We start from the raw sequence: 16,798 nt of genomic DNA on the forward strand, positions 1-16,798 counted from the left end.
GCATGACAAAACACAGCTGTCCTCCCACAATCAGCTCGACCACAGGAGATTATCACATCGCAGCCTTTATATGACATGTAGTTCATCGCCAAAGCAATTATTGACACTTAAAGTACATATTCTTCCGTCCAGTCCTTCATACTGACCATTGACTGTAGGGATCCTCATGTAATCATAGATCTGTTTGCGTCCGACTGATTTACTTGTAAAGTTTAACACATGTGTTGATTCTGTTCCAGTCTGAGGGACCTGGGCCTGGAGCAGTTCACTCTGGCTCAGCTGTTCACTCGCATCTTCATCCCGACCTCCTTCCTCCTGGTGTGTATCCTGCACCTGCACTACTTCCACGAGCCCTTCCTGCGGCTCACGGACCTGCAGGCGGTGGTGGCCAAAGAGCAGAGCACCATTTACAGGTACAGAGAGACTCGGGCTCCACAAACGGTCTCTGTTTGAATGAAAAATCAGTCATATTTAACACAATTATTGTAAAAGTGACCAACACTTACTGGTCACTATATAATAATCTGTCTTAATTAAACATGCGATCATGCTAAATTTATTACAATGGGAGTCACCTTGTGAAAGCAACACTTGAAATTTCAATTGAATTTGATTTATAGAAAAATGATAACTGGATTTTTTACTTTAGTTGTGTTTACTGCACAGTCTTGTTCCAGGGATTCCGCAGGGCATTTATACAAGTTAAAAAACGAGTTCATTCTGCCAAAAGTAAGGTTTTTCATTTGACATGTTTTGTAAAAATAGAAACATTTTGCAGGAATTTCTTTGAGTTTTAAGGTAAAGGCAAAGGTGAAACAGCGTCCAGTGTTAAATCCACCCCAAAACACATGAAGTCAGCGGAAAGCTCAATAATCCAAAGTGCAGAGAGAGCAAATCTGATCCAAGGGAAGAGTCCCAAAGAACCATGTGCAGCTGCGTTTGTGTCGGTCAAAACGAAAGTGAAACTGTGTGAGGCAGTGCATGGAAATCAGCTGAGGGCTTCATTTGTTTAGGAACTCTTTTGTAATTATAGTGATTCTTGAGACACAGATCTGAGGAATTTCTTTTGAAAACATTCACAACAACTTAAAACCAACAGTAAAATCATAATATTATTTCTTTTTTATTGTTTTTGCCAAGGTATAGCCTAAGCATAAGATAAAAGAATACTTAGGCTAAAAGTTCAGGAGGTTTGCAATTAAAATAACCCTTAAAGAAGTATAAGAATGTGCATTTAATGTCTTATTTCTTTTTTGTGATGATTCAGACAGTATTGTAGAGATTTTGAGAAATTCTCAGTATTTTCTTCTTTAATTTTGATAATCGTAAAATTGCAATATTTTTCCTCACAATAAAAAGGACTTTTGTGCCACTTTTTTGTCACTTTTATGTCACTTTTTTGTCACTTTTTTTTATCACTTTTTTGCCACTTTTTGTGACTTTTATGTGACTTTTATGTCCCCTTTTTGTCCCTTTTTTGTCCCTTTTTTGTCCCTTTTATGCCACTTTTTGTGACTTTTATGTTATTTTTTTTTATCACTTTTTTGCCACTTTTTTGTCACTTTTATGTCACATTTGTCATTTTTATGACACTTTTATGTCCCTTTTATGCCACTTTTTCACTTTTATGTCACTTTTTTGTCGCTTTTATGCCACTTTTTGTGACTTTTATGTTACTTTTTTGTCACTTTTTTATCACTTTTTTTGCCACTTTTTGTGACTTTTATGTGACTTTTATGTCCCCTTTTTGTCACTTTTTTGTCACTTTTTTGTCCCTTTTATGCCACTTTTTCACTTTTATGTCACTTTTTTGTCGCTTTTATGCCACTTTTTGTCACTTTTATGTGACTTTTATGTCCCTTTTTTGTCACTTTTTGTCGCTTTTATGCTACTTTTTGTGACTTTTATGTGACATTTTTATCACTTTTTTGCCACGTTTTTGTCACTTTTATGTCACATTTGTCATTTTTATGTCACTTTTATGTCCCTTTTTGTGACTTGTATGTGACTTTTTTTTATCACTTTTTTGTCCCTTTTTGCCACTTTTTTGCCACTTAAAATTAGATTGAAAAAGCAAATTTTGCCCTGATGCTACACCTGCAGAAACCCTGTGTTCAAATCCACGCTGTTAATGAGCTCTCACATTATTCTTGACCTGTCCTAACATCGCTGTTGCTCTAACTCCATTGTAACATCGCTTTCCTCCATGACTCCATTGTGGCTAATCTGCTGAATACATACATCGACGCCACTGTTCTGATGTTATGTCGGCTTGCTTGGCTCGCCTCTTCTCCATCACTCGCTGCCATTTCTCTCTCTCTCTCTCTCGCAGCCATGCTAAAGTCAATGGGCGTGTGTATATGATCATGAGTAGGTGGGTGCGCTGCTTGCTTTCTCTGCTTCTCATCTCTCCCCCAACACCGCCCTCGATCTGATTTTGTTTAAACTTTCTTAATAGAAACTGCTAAATGAACTTCTTTTTGCTTGTTGCCTTCTCTTCTTTACTTCTTTCCCCAGATCTCTTAAAAACCAAGTATATCTTTTTTTTTTTTTTAAACAATTCTTGTCCCACAAAGTCTTCAGTTCTTCTTTCCAGCACTAACTTTAGTCATAGTTTTAGCTTGTGTTCTTTAATAATACAGTTTGTCCACCACTCTATTCCTTCCCAAATGCGTGGTCAGCCATTCTTAAGATGTTGCTTTACTGTTTGTCTTTAAACGTGTCCACCTGTTGTTTACAAGGTGTCAAGAACTGCACTTTTGCGTCTGCAGTCGACCTTGTTAGTTAAACAAAACCAGCTTTGAAGATCACTGTGATGACCAAGATCTCTGCTGTATTATTAAACCCATTATATACGGAAATGCAGGAGAAATTTGGATGTATGATAGGTATTTGACAAGCGCTCATTAGTGTTTACTTGACACAGGGCCGGCTCTAGTACAAAGGGGTATATTAAGCTTAAACAAACAGGCCACAGTTTTTCCATACTGAGATATGTTCAACAGTTACGCATCAACTTGTCTAAGCTCAGGGAAGAACATATCTCAGTATGGAAAAATGGTGGCCTGTTCCTTTAAATCTTCAAGCTTCATTACAATCAATACTTCCTGGTCGAATGAGAACAGACAGAGGTCAGAGCTGAGCTGTTACTGTAGTATTTCCTCAGTGTTCATGTGTTTATCGTGTTAAAGACATTGAAAGTTAATTGATGACATTTGCTAACCGGTAGCATGCTAGCGTCTTGAGCAGCTTAAACACTGGCTGTAGCTGTAGAGTACAGATATTGTTACATGTTGTAGTGTAGTTCTACTTCTACTGTATTCAAAATGGCCGCCGGAACAATGCGTGATGTCACTGGAAACGCATGTATATCTTTACCCTTTTGAAAGATAAAAGCAATGTACGTCGGATATGGCTGGCCAGGCGCCCCTTAAAACGCACCTCACCCGAGTAAAGCTTGTTGTTTCCAATGTTCCACGATGTTGTACACTATTCACACTTGTCAAGCCCCTCCCTTCACTCTTCGTGTGTGTTTAACCCTATTGTCCCTGAGCAGCATCAAGAAAAGAATTCCTATCCAGCAGTCGAAGTAAGTATGAGTCACAGGGAAAAACCAATGCCTGCTTTGACATGATGATTGGTCACTTCTACCAAAAGCGAAAGCCCGAAGCACTGCCTGAGAGCCCCGTTTCATTCAGAGAGGTTGATCCATGCATCTGTCTGCAGCAAAGAGAGATGTGTCTCAGAGAATGCATAAGGAATGTGCACTGCTTATTCTTACTACCTTTACAATGCCTGATTTAAAGCTCTATTCGTGCATTTTTAGACAGAGGAAACGAAAAAAACTCCCTTCTACCTTTTGCATCTTCAGAACATTTGGTTTGGACGGTCTTGTATTTATACTGCTGAGGACTATAAAGCCTTTATAGAGTTATTTCTTAAACATTTGTGTGGAGTTAACAGCATCTATGGGGGCTGATTTGGGTAAAACTTGCAGATTAATGCAGTGATTCTCAAAATGTGTAGGTTCCTCATGGGGAAACATGCAATGCCTCGCCTTGGCAGGTAATAAACTAGGTCAAAAACAACGACTAAAGTTTTCCTTTTTGGATGAGATGTTATATTTATTGATTTTCGTTTCTGGCTAAAGGCATTTCACAGTGGAACAGAAGTGAGTCAACACAATTAGCAATAGCGTCACAGCGTAATACTACTTAACATGCAAGGGTAATAATGAAGTTCAATTCTGCCTGAAAGGGAGAATACAAAACAGGGCCCGCTCTTCTGCCTGGGGCAACAACAGTGGGGTCATCTTTACACACTACAAACTTTATTCCACTGTGACTTAAACATTGGCCTTGTCCTGACAGAAGCATAATGCTGGCTCAGTCATTGAAGGGCAATCGCGGTGCTGTATAAACGTGATCAAAACACCAGCATGTGCACCCCTCCCCACACCCCTCCATACACACTGCCACCCCCAGCTCCACGGAAAACACTGGTCTGCAGAAAGAAAAGGTTTGGAGAGGGATCACTGTTGTACATATCTTTTCTATTAGGCATGTGTCTGTCCAGCCCACGTACAGCCCCCGTTCAACCCACTTACAAGTCTGGAGCAGCACCTCGTCAGCGCAAAGGTCTAGTTTAGAAACACAATGTGCTTCACTGTTATATCCTCCAAATTTGTAACAGAAAATTATGGATTCTAAACTGATTGTGGAAATACCTTAAAAGAAATATCTAATAGTTCTAGTGGATCTAGTGGAAAACTAGCCTGGCCTTAGCCATCCATAAACTCCGGTCAATTATAGTTGCCCAGCATGTACGTCTGGGCTTGAGCTCAGTGGCTGCGTTACATCGGTTGACTTTCTACCTACCATTCAGTGAGCGGGGAGGCGGGGGTTAAAGGTGACGTCAAGCATTTGTGCCGGATTTGCTGGTTGTAGTTTGGCAATGGTGGCGGATACGAAAGTAATGGAAGCTCTTCAATCCGAGTTATGATGGCTCGCTTAACTCACACGCATCACATAAGTCACGACTAAACGCTAGCGAAAATCAGATCCAATCATTTCAAAGGAGTTCACCCCTCCCACCTGATAACGGAGCTCAATTGAGAAAGTCCAGAACCTTCTACGAAACGAAGTAAGTACGAGGGTCTGGTAAAACCAGGCTAGTGGAAAACTAAAATTTGATTTTTTTAGAACTCCCTTTGTCACATCCAAGTTTGGAAGAACCTCAGACAAATGCTGGAGGGGCTGTGGTCAGATGGGAGACCACACTCATGGTAATGTCCAAAATTAATTAATTATTGGAAAGACAAAGTGAAATCAAATTGTTTAGGTGTTTACATTCCATGGGAACTGAATGTCATAATATTGGGAATATTCCCTAGCAACCCCAGAGTAGTATTTCTCAAGTAAAAATACTAAAACTTTTAATTGCAATGAAAATGATTACGACCTCTTGGCTCAAACCTCAGCCCCCACCATTACCCAATGGAAAAATAAACTGAAAGAAGTGTATCATATGGAGCAAATAACAGCAAGGTTGCAAACGAAAACTGAACTATTCATGGACAACTGTACCGTAGTCCGTCTGGGGGTAAGGCACTTAAGTGTTAATGGGATGATTGGGGGGTCTTGCATCTCCCCCTGGTGTCTCCAGCCAGAAAACCACAATTGCAACTTTGCTGCCTCCGGGTTGGAGGAGCAATACACACTTCTTCTAATGGAATCATGAAGAAGAAGCTAACAGGCTAACGGGCAAAGCTAACTGGGGATAGCGCCACTTAAACAGTATTTACAGCCAAGTTTGAGTGAAAAAAATATCTCTATTGTGTAATTGGATGTACAATATCCCTCTCTCCCTTTGTCTTTTCTGTCAGTGCAGTATTTACTCTGTGGGGTAGGCACTCATAAGCTTCTCGCTTCAGCCTACTCCTTTTGAGCATCTGTGACTGGTTAATGTGTGTTTGTAAATCAGGAAAATGTAGTTGCTCAAATAAAATGAAACTAAACTAAACTAAACTTTCACGGACAATTAATGAGTAAAAAACACAACATGCTACAACACCTGCAGTGGCGCTTTTGGCCTCTAGGGGCATGAGTTACTTAGTTCTGCTTTAACTAGAAAAAAAATGGATTGCTGTTGGTCCCTTTGCTATAATTTATAATCTACTATCTATAAGCTGTATCTTATCTAAAACTACTTTCCTGGATTTTACTAACTGCTAAAAGCCGCCATTGTGAGCTGAAACATGCTTTGAGAACCACTGCACTTCACGTACAGCTCCTCATAAGTATATCAATACAAAAGCCTTTGCATAGAGATATCTGGGATTCTGACTTGCGTCTTGTTTTTCCAGACTGGCGCATCCGGAGGGCAGCCTGGCCGACCTCACCATGCTCAGCGCGACCTCCCTGGACGCCGTGCTGCCCCCTAAAGACGAGGAGGAGAAGGCGCAGGACCGGCAGGAGCAGGACTGGGGCTCGGTGGAGAAGGAGAAAGAGCAGACGTTGGTGGTGGTGATGGACGAGAGCGAGACCGGCGGACTTAAGGCTAAAAGTCTGTCGGCGGAAGACCTGAGGCGGCAGACGAGCACCGAGAGCCACCACTGCAGCGCCAAGACCGAGCCGGAGCAGAGCACGGAGCAGAGTTCAGGTACTGAAGAGATAGAAATGATAACGACTGAGCACTATTTAACCTCATTTCTAAAGTTTTGCTTTACCCAAATCTAAAAGCGTCAAAATAGCGATGAAAACAACCAGCCGACCTGCCTGCCACTGACTTTATATTTTAAACGCATTATCATAATCTTCTGAGTGACTTCAAATTGCTGCTGTGTTCAACAAACAGGGCTTTATTAACTCCACAGATACTGAAACGATATGAAGCCACACAGAAAACAGACAATGATGAAAAGCAGTTTCAGACTTACCGTCCACAGCTACAGCCCTCAGTCACATGGTCAAATATTCCATTAAATGATGTCCTTTGGGTAAGAAAGACACAAGTGAGGTCTGCTCCTTCGCTGTGCTCTGTATGCAAAGAGGCCTGTGAGAAGGGAAGCTCAGCGTACTGTCAGGACAGGTAGCCGGGATGAACAGATCAGATGCAGGGAGTGCTATGACAGGGGACAGAGCCTTATTATAACGGTGTTTTGGCTGGATGACATTAGAGCGACTCCTCAGCACCGATAAGGGGACCGTGAAGGCTGGCACTTATCAGCTGGACTGGCAGACGTGGCCCCGGGGGCCGTTATGATACCGGATTTCCGTGTCTCTATTCAGCTCAATGACGGTCTGTATCATGGTTGAAGCTGGTTTTCATCAACTGGACCTGGCCCAGAAACTCCACAGTTTCTTCCCTGAACACAGATGTGTGTGATAAGGCTGGGTACTGTTAAACTGTCACTGAACAAGTTAAAGTATCGAAAGCAGGAACCAAAAGTTTTGATGCTGTTGGTCCAGGCACAGCACTAAAGCAACTGACTTGTTTGGTTCAGGTTTTTTCCCATAATATTTATTTCCCCTATTTTATCAAATGTTTACATTTTGTTTATTTTTAGCCCATTTTTTCTTGTTTTCCCAATTTTATTACTAATATTTTCTGTGTTTCCCCCCCAAAAAACAAGAATAAATTGTGGGATTTTTTTTTCTCACACAAGTTATTCTTTTTTTCTACATTTTTGCCCCATTTTGCCCAATTTTTTACACCGTTTTTTTGTTTTTTGCCCCAACTTTTTCCTTCCTTTTTATTACTAATATTTTCTATATTTACTGAATTTTTTTACAAAGTTGATTCCCCTTTCTTGCCTCATTTTCCCATTTCCCCCACAAATGTATTCCCCATTTTCCAAACTATTTATTCCCCACTTCCCCAAATTTACTAATATTATCTCTATTTCCCCCCTTTTTTTTCACAATCAACAAGTATTTCCCTATTTTTCCCCCGTAGTTTTCTCCCAATTTTTTTGCCCCAACTTTTTCTTGTTGTCCCAATTTTTTCCCTTATTTTTATTACTACTATTTTACCATTTTTTGCCTCATTTTCCCATTCCCCCCCAACAATTTAGTCCCCGTTTCTCCCAATATTTTCTCAAATTTGTATTAGTAGTATTTTCTCTCCCCCCATTTTTTTCCCTATTTCCCCCCATTTTGTTACACATTTCTTGACACTGGAGATGAACCCAATATTGTACATTTGCAGCTCTTCCACACATTATCACTCGACGAATATTTTAGTATGGGTATCGGGAAACAAGTATCGCTAAAGTACTGGTATTAAAGACAGATGTGTGTGGGATCACCTGTTCTTGCCAACAGAGATGGACTTTCCTGTATTGTAAGAACTTAAAATTGTTAAAGTCACCTATTCTTCATACCACACGGGTCGGCAGTGCCCACAGACCCCCCAGATCTTGAGTCATTATCTTGAAGGATCACCCTATTGTGCATGTTTTAAACCTTTCACTGTCAAGGCAGCCATTCCTCTTCAGACCCCTCTCTGCGGTGTTCCCCGGGGCCCTGATCCCGCCCTCCTCCCTTGTGTTGTTCAAGTACCGACCCCACGCCTCTCCTCCGTCCAGCTGTAGATCTTCACAGACAGCCGCCGTAAAATCCCGGCGTTCTGGAGAGATTTTGGTCGGGGGCTGATTTACTCCGAGTTTAACCCATAAGTCACTTTTCGAGAGCTCCCGTTCTCCTCCCTGTCCTTGTACGACCAACAAACGCCGGGCCTCGGAGTTTCCTCCGCGGAGAGACGCGCCGCTCCTAAATTAAAGCGTTGTATATACACAGAAAATGAAATAGGTGATAAAACACGACTGCCAGAGCTCTCCGTGTGTAATGAGCTGCTGCCCGTATGAACTATATGCTTCTGCTTTAGTCCAAACAATGGAACCACTGTTAGATGCCAGATAATAAAGCTTTTGTATGAGCTATTGCCTGATTTTAAAATACATGTGTGAGATAATAAAAACTGAGATGGAGGCAGGGTTCCCCAGTTATTCATGTGACATCAGAACATAGAGCATATGATGGAGATGTTAAGTAAGAATTCTGTGGTTTGACCTGGTTAATATTTCTGTAATTGCTCGGTCTATCCACATGAAACAAAAGCTAACACACGGTTTAATGTCTGTTCTATCAATACAACACAGCAGCCAAACCCGATCTCCTCAGATCTCTGATGTAACGCAGGGTCAGCCCTGGTTAATGTGAGTAAATACTAAGTGATGTACAGTGTTAGTCAGTGATTGCATTTCAGCTTTATGCAGCAAATCTGCAAGAGGCAAAGAGGCGTTTCATGTAGTTGTAAGCAGTGTGAGGAGTGACGTATTACAAAAGTAACAAGTTACAGAAATATATTACTTTTTTCAAGGAATGTAACATATTTTTTACACAAAATACAGCAATATATTAGCAATTACAATTTAAAGCCACACCGTGTAGAAATTTACCCAATAAATAAAATTGAAATACAAATAATAAATTTTAAGACAGATATCTTCATCAATGAAAAATACCTCATAAATGTACAAACAAACATTTATGAGGCTAATCCCTCCTAAGATATGACTGTAAACTTTACCGGGAGTGAGTACGTCTCCAGCTCGTCTCCATGGAGATGTGACGAAAGGCAGTAGAATTTCAGATTTAAACCGGTTCGGTTCACATCCAAATCCACTTTTTTTATGACACACTCCAGTAATGGCATTTTCTGTGTTGAGCTGGTCAATAGGGGCATGTTTTTGTTTTGCCGCATCACTATAGTCCAAAATGTTACTCGTGTGCCTTTAAGTAACTCGAGTTAAGTGCATTTACTGAATTTTCCAGACTATAAGTCGTTCCTAATGCCTAATGAGAAAAAAACAACAGGCAGAATCGGCACACAGTATGCTAACGTCACACATTAAACAGCAAACTAAATCGGCATCTAGTATGTTAACGTCACATAAACCAGGGGTGTCGAACATGCGGCCCACGGGCCTAATCGGGCCCCTGCCCCGTAGAGCATAAATTCCAGAGTATGTAAAAAAAAAAGTAAGTCTCGAGCCCATTCCTGTGCGGAGTTATGATTTTTTAAAGAAAAAACAGAATGCTCATTCTCGCCACTAGGGGGCCTTAAATGTAAAAAAAGGAAAGAGTTCCACATGTGTCCAGCAGAGGGCACTGACAAAAGAGCTCAGGATATGAACACCACATTATATAGCCACGTGGTAAAGGGACAGTCTGCCCCAGGGCGGCTCTGGCCTCAACAACAACTTAACGATACTTTAACGATACTTGGTTTATGATACCGATAACTGAACAATACTTTTTCAATACCTATGCTGTCCCTGCACCCAACATGGATCAAAACTTGAACTTGAGCTGTAATGTTGTATGTGAAGCTTATGGAGTGAATGAGTAATGACGATCCCTGGAGTGTGACCTGTAACTGTGAAAAGCGCGATATGAATAAATGCCCTTTCCTTTCTGGTTTTAGCCGCCGTGCTCCACTTTAGATTTTGAGATAGTGATATTTTATTATAATGTGGATTGAACCTATTAACCTCTAGCCACCCGACTTAACAGAATGTATTTTCTCCTGTTCGGCTTTACCCAAATCTAAAAGCTTCTTAATCTTTACTAGAGCTTACAGTGTAACATCTCATTTGAAAGCTAAGACCTACAAAATTGTTGCCATGTTATTGTCTCTTCTTTCACTTTTGCTTTTCATCTCATCTTCTTTTTTATCATTCAGTTTAAAATTAGCTTTTTTTTGTCACTTTTTTGTCATGTTGTTGTTGTTGTGTCACATTTTTGCTGTTTTTGTTGCGTTTCCTTCTCTTTTTTGTTGCTAGTTTGAAGCTTTTAGATTTGGGTAATGCCAAACTGAAGATAATGTGCTTGGTTCAGGTGGGGGTTAAGAGGTTAAGTAATATAGAGCGTGCGTGGCAAAACTGACTAGGGATGCACCGATACGAGTACTTTGATTTAAGTACTTGCCGATACCGAATACTGATACGAGTACAAGGCATTTTCTCTCATGAACTTTTTAATTGAACAGACTGACTTTTTCACAGCAGATTGGTTAATTTACTCATGTACAGTAAAGCAGGCTACACTTTTTTTTATTTTTATGAATTTGTTTATTGAGGAAACACATTAATGATAAACATTAAAAACATTTTTTACAAAGTATTCCTCATAACTTATTTTTTTTTTTTTTTTTTGCAGGCTACACTTTTAATAGAAGTTATATTAGAATTTGACAGATGCCATTTTTTTTTTTTTTTTTAATTTTTCATTCAGTATTATTTTACATTTTTATTATTTATTTATTTATTTATTTATTTATTTATTTATTTATTTATTTATTTATTTATTTATTTATTTATTTATTTATTTACTTATTAACAGCCCAGGTCTAAAAGCTCCTCAATGCCTGTGCTTTATTCATGTATCTATTTTTATTTAACAATAGTATTGAGATGTTACTTAAATTACTTTACTTCAGCTCCGTGTAGATTTTCCCGTGTGTTTATAGCAACTCAGCGAGTACAGCATTTGTTTTGCTGCAGCTCATTTTCGCTCAATATGGACATGCTGTATCTCTTTAATTTGGATTTTCTGAGGACTTTATGGTCGCTAGGGCTGTGCAATTAATCTAAATCCGATTACAATTTCGATTATTACACCTAAACAATTACAAAATGAGCATAATTTTTTTAATTTACATTTCTTTTTTGAAAAGCAGACTTGCATTATTTCATGGCGCTGGGATTATTTCCCCTTTGCATTTCCCGTGCCGTGGCTCATGCTTTTGCCTGACATAAAAACAAACAGCGCTGTGTGATGATGTCATCAGGCCGCGCTGCTCAGTTTACTTGTGCAGGTGTGAGGGCTGGCCAGCAGGGGGCAGATGTGAAACAGAGACCTCTCCTTAATCGAGGCAAACTTTAAATCATTTGTACTTTTATGACTGTTCAGAAAACAGAAAGCATTCAGCATCGTTTTAAAATATATATATATATATATATAGAATAAAGACTTTTTTTAAAGGCAACAAATAATCGTTTGAATAATCGCGATTTCAATTATGACTAAAATAATCGTGATTATTATTTTTTCAACAATTGAGCAGCCCTAATAGTCGCTGGGCTAGTTTTACAGCTGTGAGTTAGCGACTAGTTTAGCAACATTAGCCTGTATCATGTAAACACTGCAGACTCCACGCTGCAGCACTAACAACATTTAGCTCTGGTTAAATCCAGCACAGATATTTAGGGAGTGTCGTCTATAATAAAGTCAGCTCTATGTGGAATATTGTATTTCCACTAAAGAATTCTCCAGCTTTTTGCTATTTTCTCTCCTCAGCAGAGAGCTGAGTCCTGTAGGGGCGGCCGCCACACGTCATGTGTTATTGGTTTCTGGTATCGGGACCTGATGAATGAGTACGAGTATGAGTACAAGCATGTGGTTTTGGCCCGATACCCGATACTGGTATCGGTATCGGTGCATCCCTAATTTGGACAGTCTCTATGCTTTTGTTATTGTGTCCCTGAGCAAGACGTCCATATTGTGGAAACATCCACCAAATCATCATCCTCCAAGCAACCCGGAATAAAGAAGATGAGAAAGGAATAATAGAAATACATCAATATCGTGGAAGGAGACAGAGTTCAGGAATTTTGTTTCCTACATCTTTAGCCAGGAGTTTCTAGCTGCAGGATTGGCCTATTGTGCATGTTTTAAGTTGATGGGGGAAACCACCCAGACACAAGACGAGCCCCGCAGTCTCCTGGCCTCTTTCAAAGCATCACAGCTCGACTCAGATTGTTTTTACCTTTGTGTTTTCACCCTGGAAGACAGCCGCTTCAAATACTGACCTTTTCATCTGCGGAGACTAAACCAACAATGTGCTCTGGTTTAGATCAGTGAGGTATCTCCCGTAGACGCTCTGTGGGATCGCGGGGCCAGACGGCTGTGATCTGCCGACACCTGGAAGCACTCTCCTCCTCTTTAAAACATGTCTGCGCTTTGTCTGACTTTGTTGATTGTCCAAACTATTTTCTACCACTTTCGCCGAACCGTGCACAGAAAAATGAGGTGTGTCCTGGATGAAAATATAATAAACTGCGCACAAGGAATTCAAATAAATTTAATCCAGAATTGAACTAGATGGAGTATATTTATGGACTGTGTGCTACTCTTTCATCTTTTATTTTTTTGTTTGTGCTGATAAAATCAACATTCTGACTGTATTGTCTAATTGTGTTCTTTGTCTATGTTTTGTGTCAGATTTGAGGAATAAGTGGCACTTGGTGGTGGATCGTCTCACTGTGCTCTTCCTCAAGTTCCTGGAGTATTTCCACAAACTGCAGCTGTTCATCTGGTGGCTCCTGGAGATCCACATCATCAAGATCGTGGCCTGCTACATCATCCTGGTCACAGTCAGAGAGGTAACCCGCCTTTGCTTTTCCTACTGTCCGATAATAGCATTGCACATTAAGCTCTTTTTGCCACTTTCTCTCCACATGAATTTCTCAATTGTGAGATAAATAAAGGCTTATCTTATCCATTTACTGTTTAATTTACCCAACTTTTCACATGTTTTCACCCTTGGTTTTTAAGCTGATGATGTTAAATGATATAACTGTGTCCAAACTCATTCCTAAGTTTTCATTTTTGTAATACACTGGTCCCTCGTTTATATGTTTTAAGGCAGTAAAACCCCTCACCACACACTTTATACACTTTTCTCACTAGTTCACACAGGTTCTCCCTTATGCCTGGTGTTCAGTGTGTGATTTCTTTTGTCAAATAAGATTTTTAGATCCACATTACAGTCATGGGGATGGAAACATCGTGAGCTGCTCTCGTCTCCGCTGTGCAATTGTTCAAACTAAGAGACAATCGTTGCTTCGACCAAAGTTTTATGGTATCAGTCTCAGGCTTCAGAAGGCGAGTGTTTAGCTGAGGCGAGCGCCACACGCTAGCGGTGTTTATTTTTGCGGAAACAGCGAGACCGCGAAAGGTGAACCGCGTTACAGCGAGGGACCACTGTATCCCGATTCTTCACGAGGACGAGTTCATAGGCACATTGCAGAGTCACTTTTCAGGGTAAATAACACAGAAATGCGAGAAAACTAGCCTGACAGTTCATGAGATTAACCTCTTACTCCCCGCCTTAAAGGAACAGGCCACCGTTTTTACATGCTGAGATATGTTCTTACCTGAGCTTAGATGAGTTCATGTGTACCTGTCTGGTCTCCGCGTGTGTCCTCAGTCACGTAAACACAGCGCAGACGGCGTTAGCATTTAGCCTCTCCTCCTCTCCTCTATAGCTCCAAACGAGATGAAGATGGAAGCTGCCAAGTTTTCCCTATTTAAATATGGTTACGTGAAGTGTGACACTGTAAAGTATAATTACACAAAGTTAAACAATGTGGATTTTCTAATCGGATAAAAAGGGGAACTATATTGTAAGGCGTAATAACACCAGGAGTAGTCCGAAATCCGTGCAGTGATATCTTTACTGTGCAGACGCCGAAGTGCTCCTGGTATTATCACAGCAGCACGTTTTTCAATCTCTCATTTGCGAACGAGTTCTTCTAGCTGTGGCCATTTAACGTTTAGCCCGCGATTAGCTTTGTTTTGTTTTATTCTCTCAGAGTAACCTCTTCTTGCTCACTCCAAACTTTCTTTCTGCTGCTCAATTAGCCTGTTGTGCCGTCTAGTGGCATTTAAAAAGGGGGGAAAAAATCACATATTAGTCGCTCCGAAGTATTAGACCCTGCAAAACTATGAAACAAAGTGCGACTTATAATCTGGAAAATACGGTATATGTTTGTTTGAGTTGTGAAGAAAAGGTAACATTTTGGACCTTGTGCTAATGATTGTTTGACGTTCCCTCCTGAACTCTGAAGGTCTCCCTGTTTAACTACGTGTTCCTGGCGTCCTGGGCCTTCGCGCTGCCCTACAGTCAGTACCGCCCCCTGGCCTCGAGCGTGTGCACCGTCTGGACCTGTGTCATCATCATCTGCAAAATGTTGTACCAGCTCGACTCCATCAACCCGCCGTCCTACTCGCAGAACTGCTCCATGGTCAGTGCTGCATTGATTATAACCCATAATCAAAGCATTATTAGTTTTGCTTCTTTGTGTCATTCTTAGCACCAAAAGCTTTTTAAAATTTTTGGGAAAGCACGGCTCTTCTTTTTGTAACATAGAAGAAAGTGGTCAGTCAGAAACTCCACATTTTCACACCTTCAGGGAGCCTAAAGGGGCCGACCAGCTTGATTCTGGCCCAAAACATGACTCCGCCCCCTCCTTACTGATGCCACAGCCTTGTTGGGACATAGAGGCCATTCACCAACCATCCACTATTCCATCCATCTGAACATCCAGGGTTACACGGCCTCATCAGTGAACAAGACTGTTTGAAAATGAGTCTTCATGTATTTCTGAGCCACTGCAGCCGTTTCTGTTCATGAGCTTCAATGAACAGTTTAGGGGAGGCCGGAAAGAAGGTTTATGCACAACTGCAGCCTCTGGAGGGTCCTACACCTTGATGTTCAGGAGACTCCAGAGGCACCAGCAGCTTCAAATACCTGTATGCTGCTTTGTAGCTGCTGTTCTATTCATCTGATGTGTTTGTCTGGCTGAAACCATCCATGTTGTGCCTTTATCTGCACAAACCTGTGTGTGTCTGAATCATCCACAAATCTCTTATCAGTGTGATGATTTAGCTTAATCTTTCATGAAATATCGAAGGTTTTCTTACCTAGACCAAGGCATTCAACTATTGCACGCTTTTCATCAGCAGAGAGATCCTTTATCTTTCCTATATTGCTTAAAAATGATGATCTGCTTAATAATGTGGAACGTCCTTTTTCAGTAGTTTTTTCCCTAAACTGGGCTTAACCTGACAACTACTCATCCCAGGTCTCTGAGATTCATGTCAGTGATTCATAGAGCCCCGAGACACGAAACCATCCATGAGTTTCACTGAAACCTTTTTTTTTTTTTTTTACCTTTTTGACACTGAAATACAATTTGCATAATAAAAACACAGGAAAAAGCGCAACGTGTTTCATATCTCTTTAGAAAGCCACATTTATTTTCTGAGCAACAAATGAGTTAGCCCCTCTTACTTCCCTTGAGTTTGAATGTGTTTCTATGGAAACTAACTTATTATCTCACTTTTAATCGCCAAGGATTATAGTTTTATGTACAGTATGTTTCAGATGTTGAGCTGTAACTTTTTGATTTCCTCTTCAGCCCAACGGTTACTCGGCGGAGCAGGAGGAGGAGCTGCGGGGCTCGCTCTTGTACCGAGCGCCAGTGGATCCAGCCAACTGGGTCGGTCTGACGAAGGCGAAAGACGGCAACGTGCTTGCTTACCTCCGGGTGAGAATGAGCTTTGAGAATGAGTCTAATATTCAACTAAATTAATATTCGACTTAAAGGGATATTTCAGCATTTTTGACATAGGGCCTCATTTCCTAGTTATCCAGAGTGTTGCTGAGACCTGGAGATATTGTTTTTTGTAATTCATGCAGTTCTTATATTTGAAGAGTTACGTGCCACTAGGCTAGTTCAAGGTTAGCGCACAAACATTTATATGGTTAGTCTGGCGTTATAAGTGATTTGCCTCAGGTGCTCTGTGGAGCGGGTCAGACTGTTTTTAATGCAGGCTAGCTGATACCATAGAAATGCGCTAGCCTTGCACTAGCCTAGCGCCACGAAACTCTTCAAATATAAGAACTGCATGAATTACAAAAAAAATATCTCCAGAAATCAGCAACACTC

General features: G+C 40.6%; 1 protein-coding gene across 1 annotated transcript in view; it reads left to right on the forward strand.

Moving 5' to 3' along the window:
• Positions 1–16,798, forward strand: part of piezo2b (piezo-type mechanosensitive ion channel component 2b) — a 175,494-nt gene that overhangs the window by 106,088 nt on the left and 52,608 nt on the right. Inside the window, exons 16-20 of the mRNA XM_079569635.1 lie at positions 240–413; positions 6,365–6,660; positions 13,287–13,447; positions 14,915–15,091; positions 16,268–16,396. Of these exons, the coding sequence (XP_079425761.1) occupies positions 240–413; positions 6,365–6,660; positions 13,287–13,447; positions 14,915–15,091; positions 16,268–16,396 (937 nt within the window). The remainder of the gene's footprint in view (positions 1–239; positions 414–6,364; positions 6,661–13,286; positions 13,448–14,914; positions 15,092–16,267; positions 16,397–16,798) is intronic.

Source organism: Gobius niger, assembly GCF_951799975.1.
Source record: "Gobius niger genome assembly, chromosome: 13".
Lineage (NCBI taxonomy): Eukaryota > Metazoa > Chordata > Actinopteri > Gobiiformes > Gobiidae > Gobius > Gobius niger.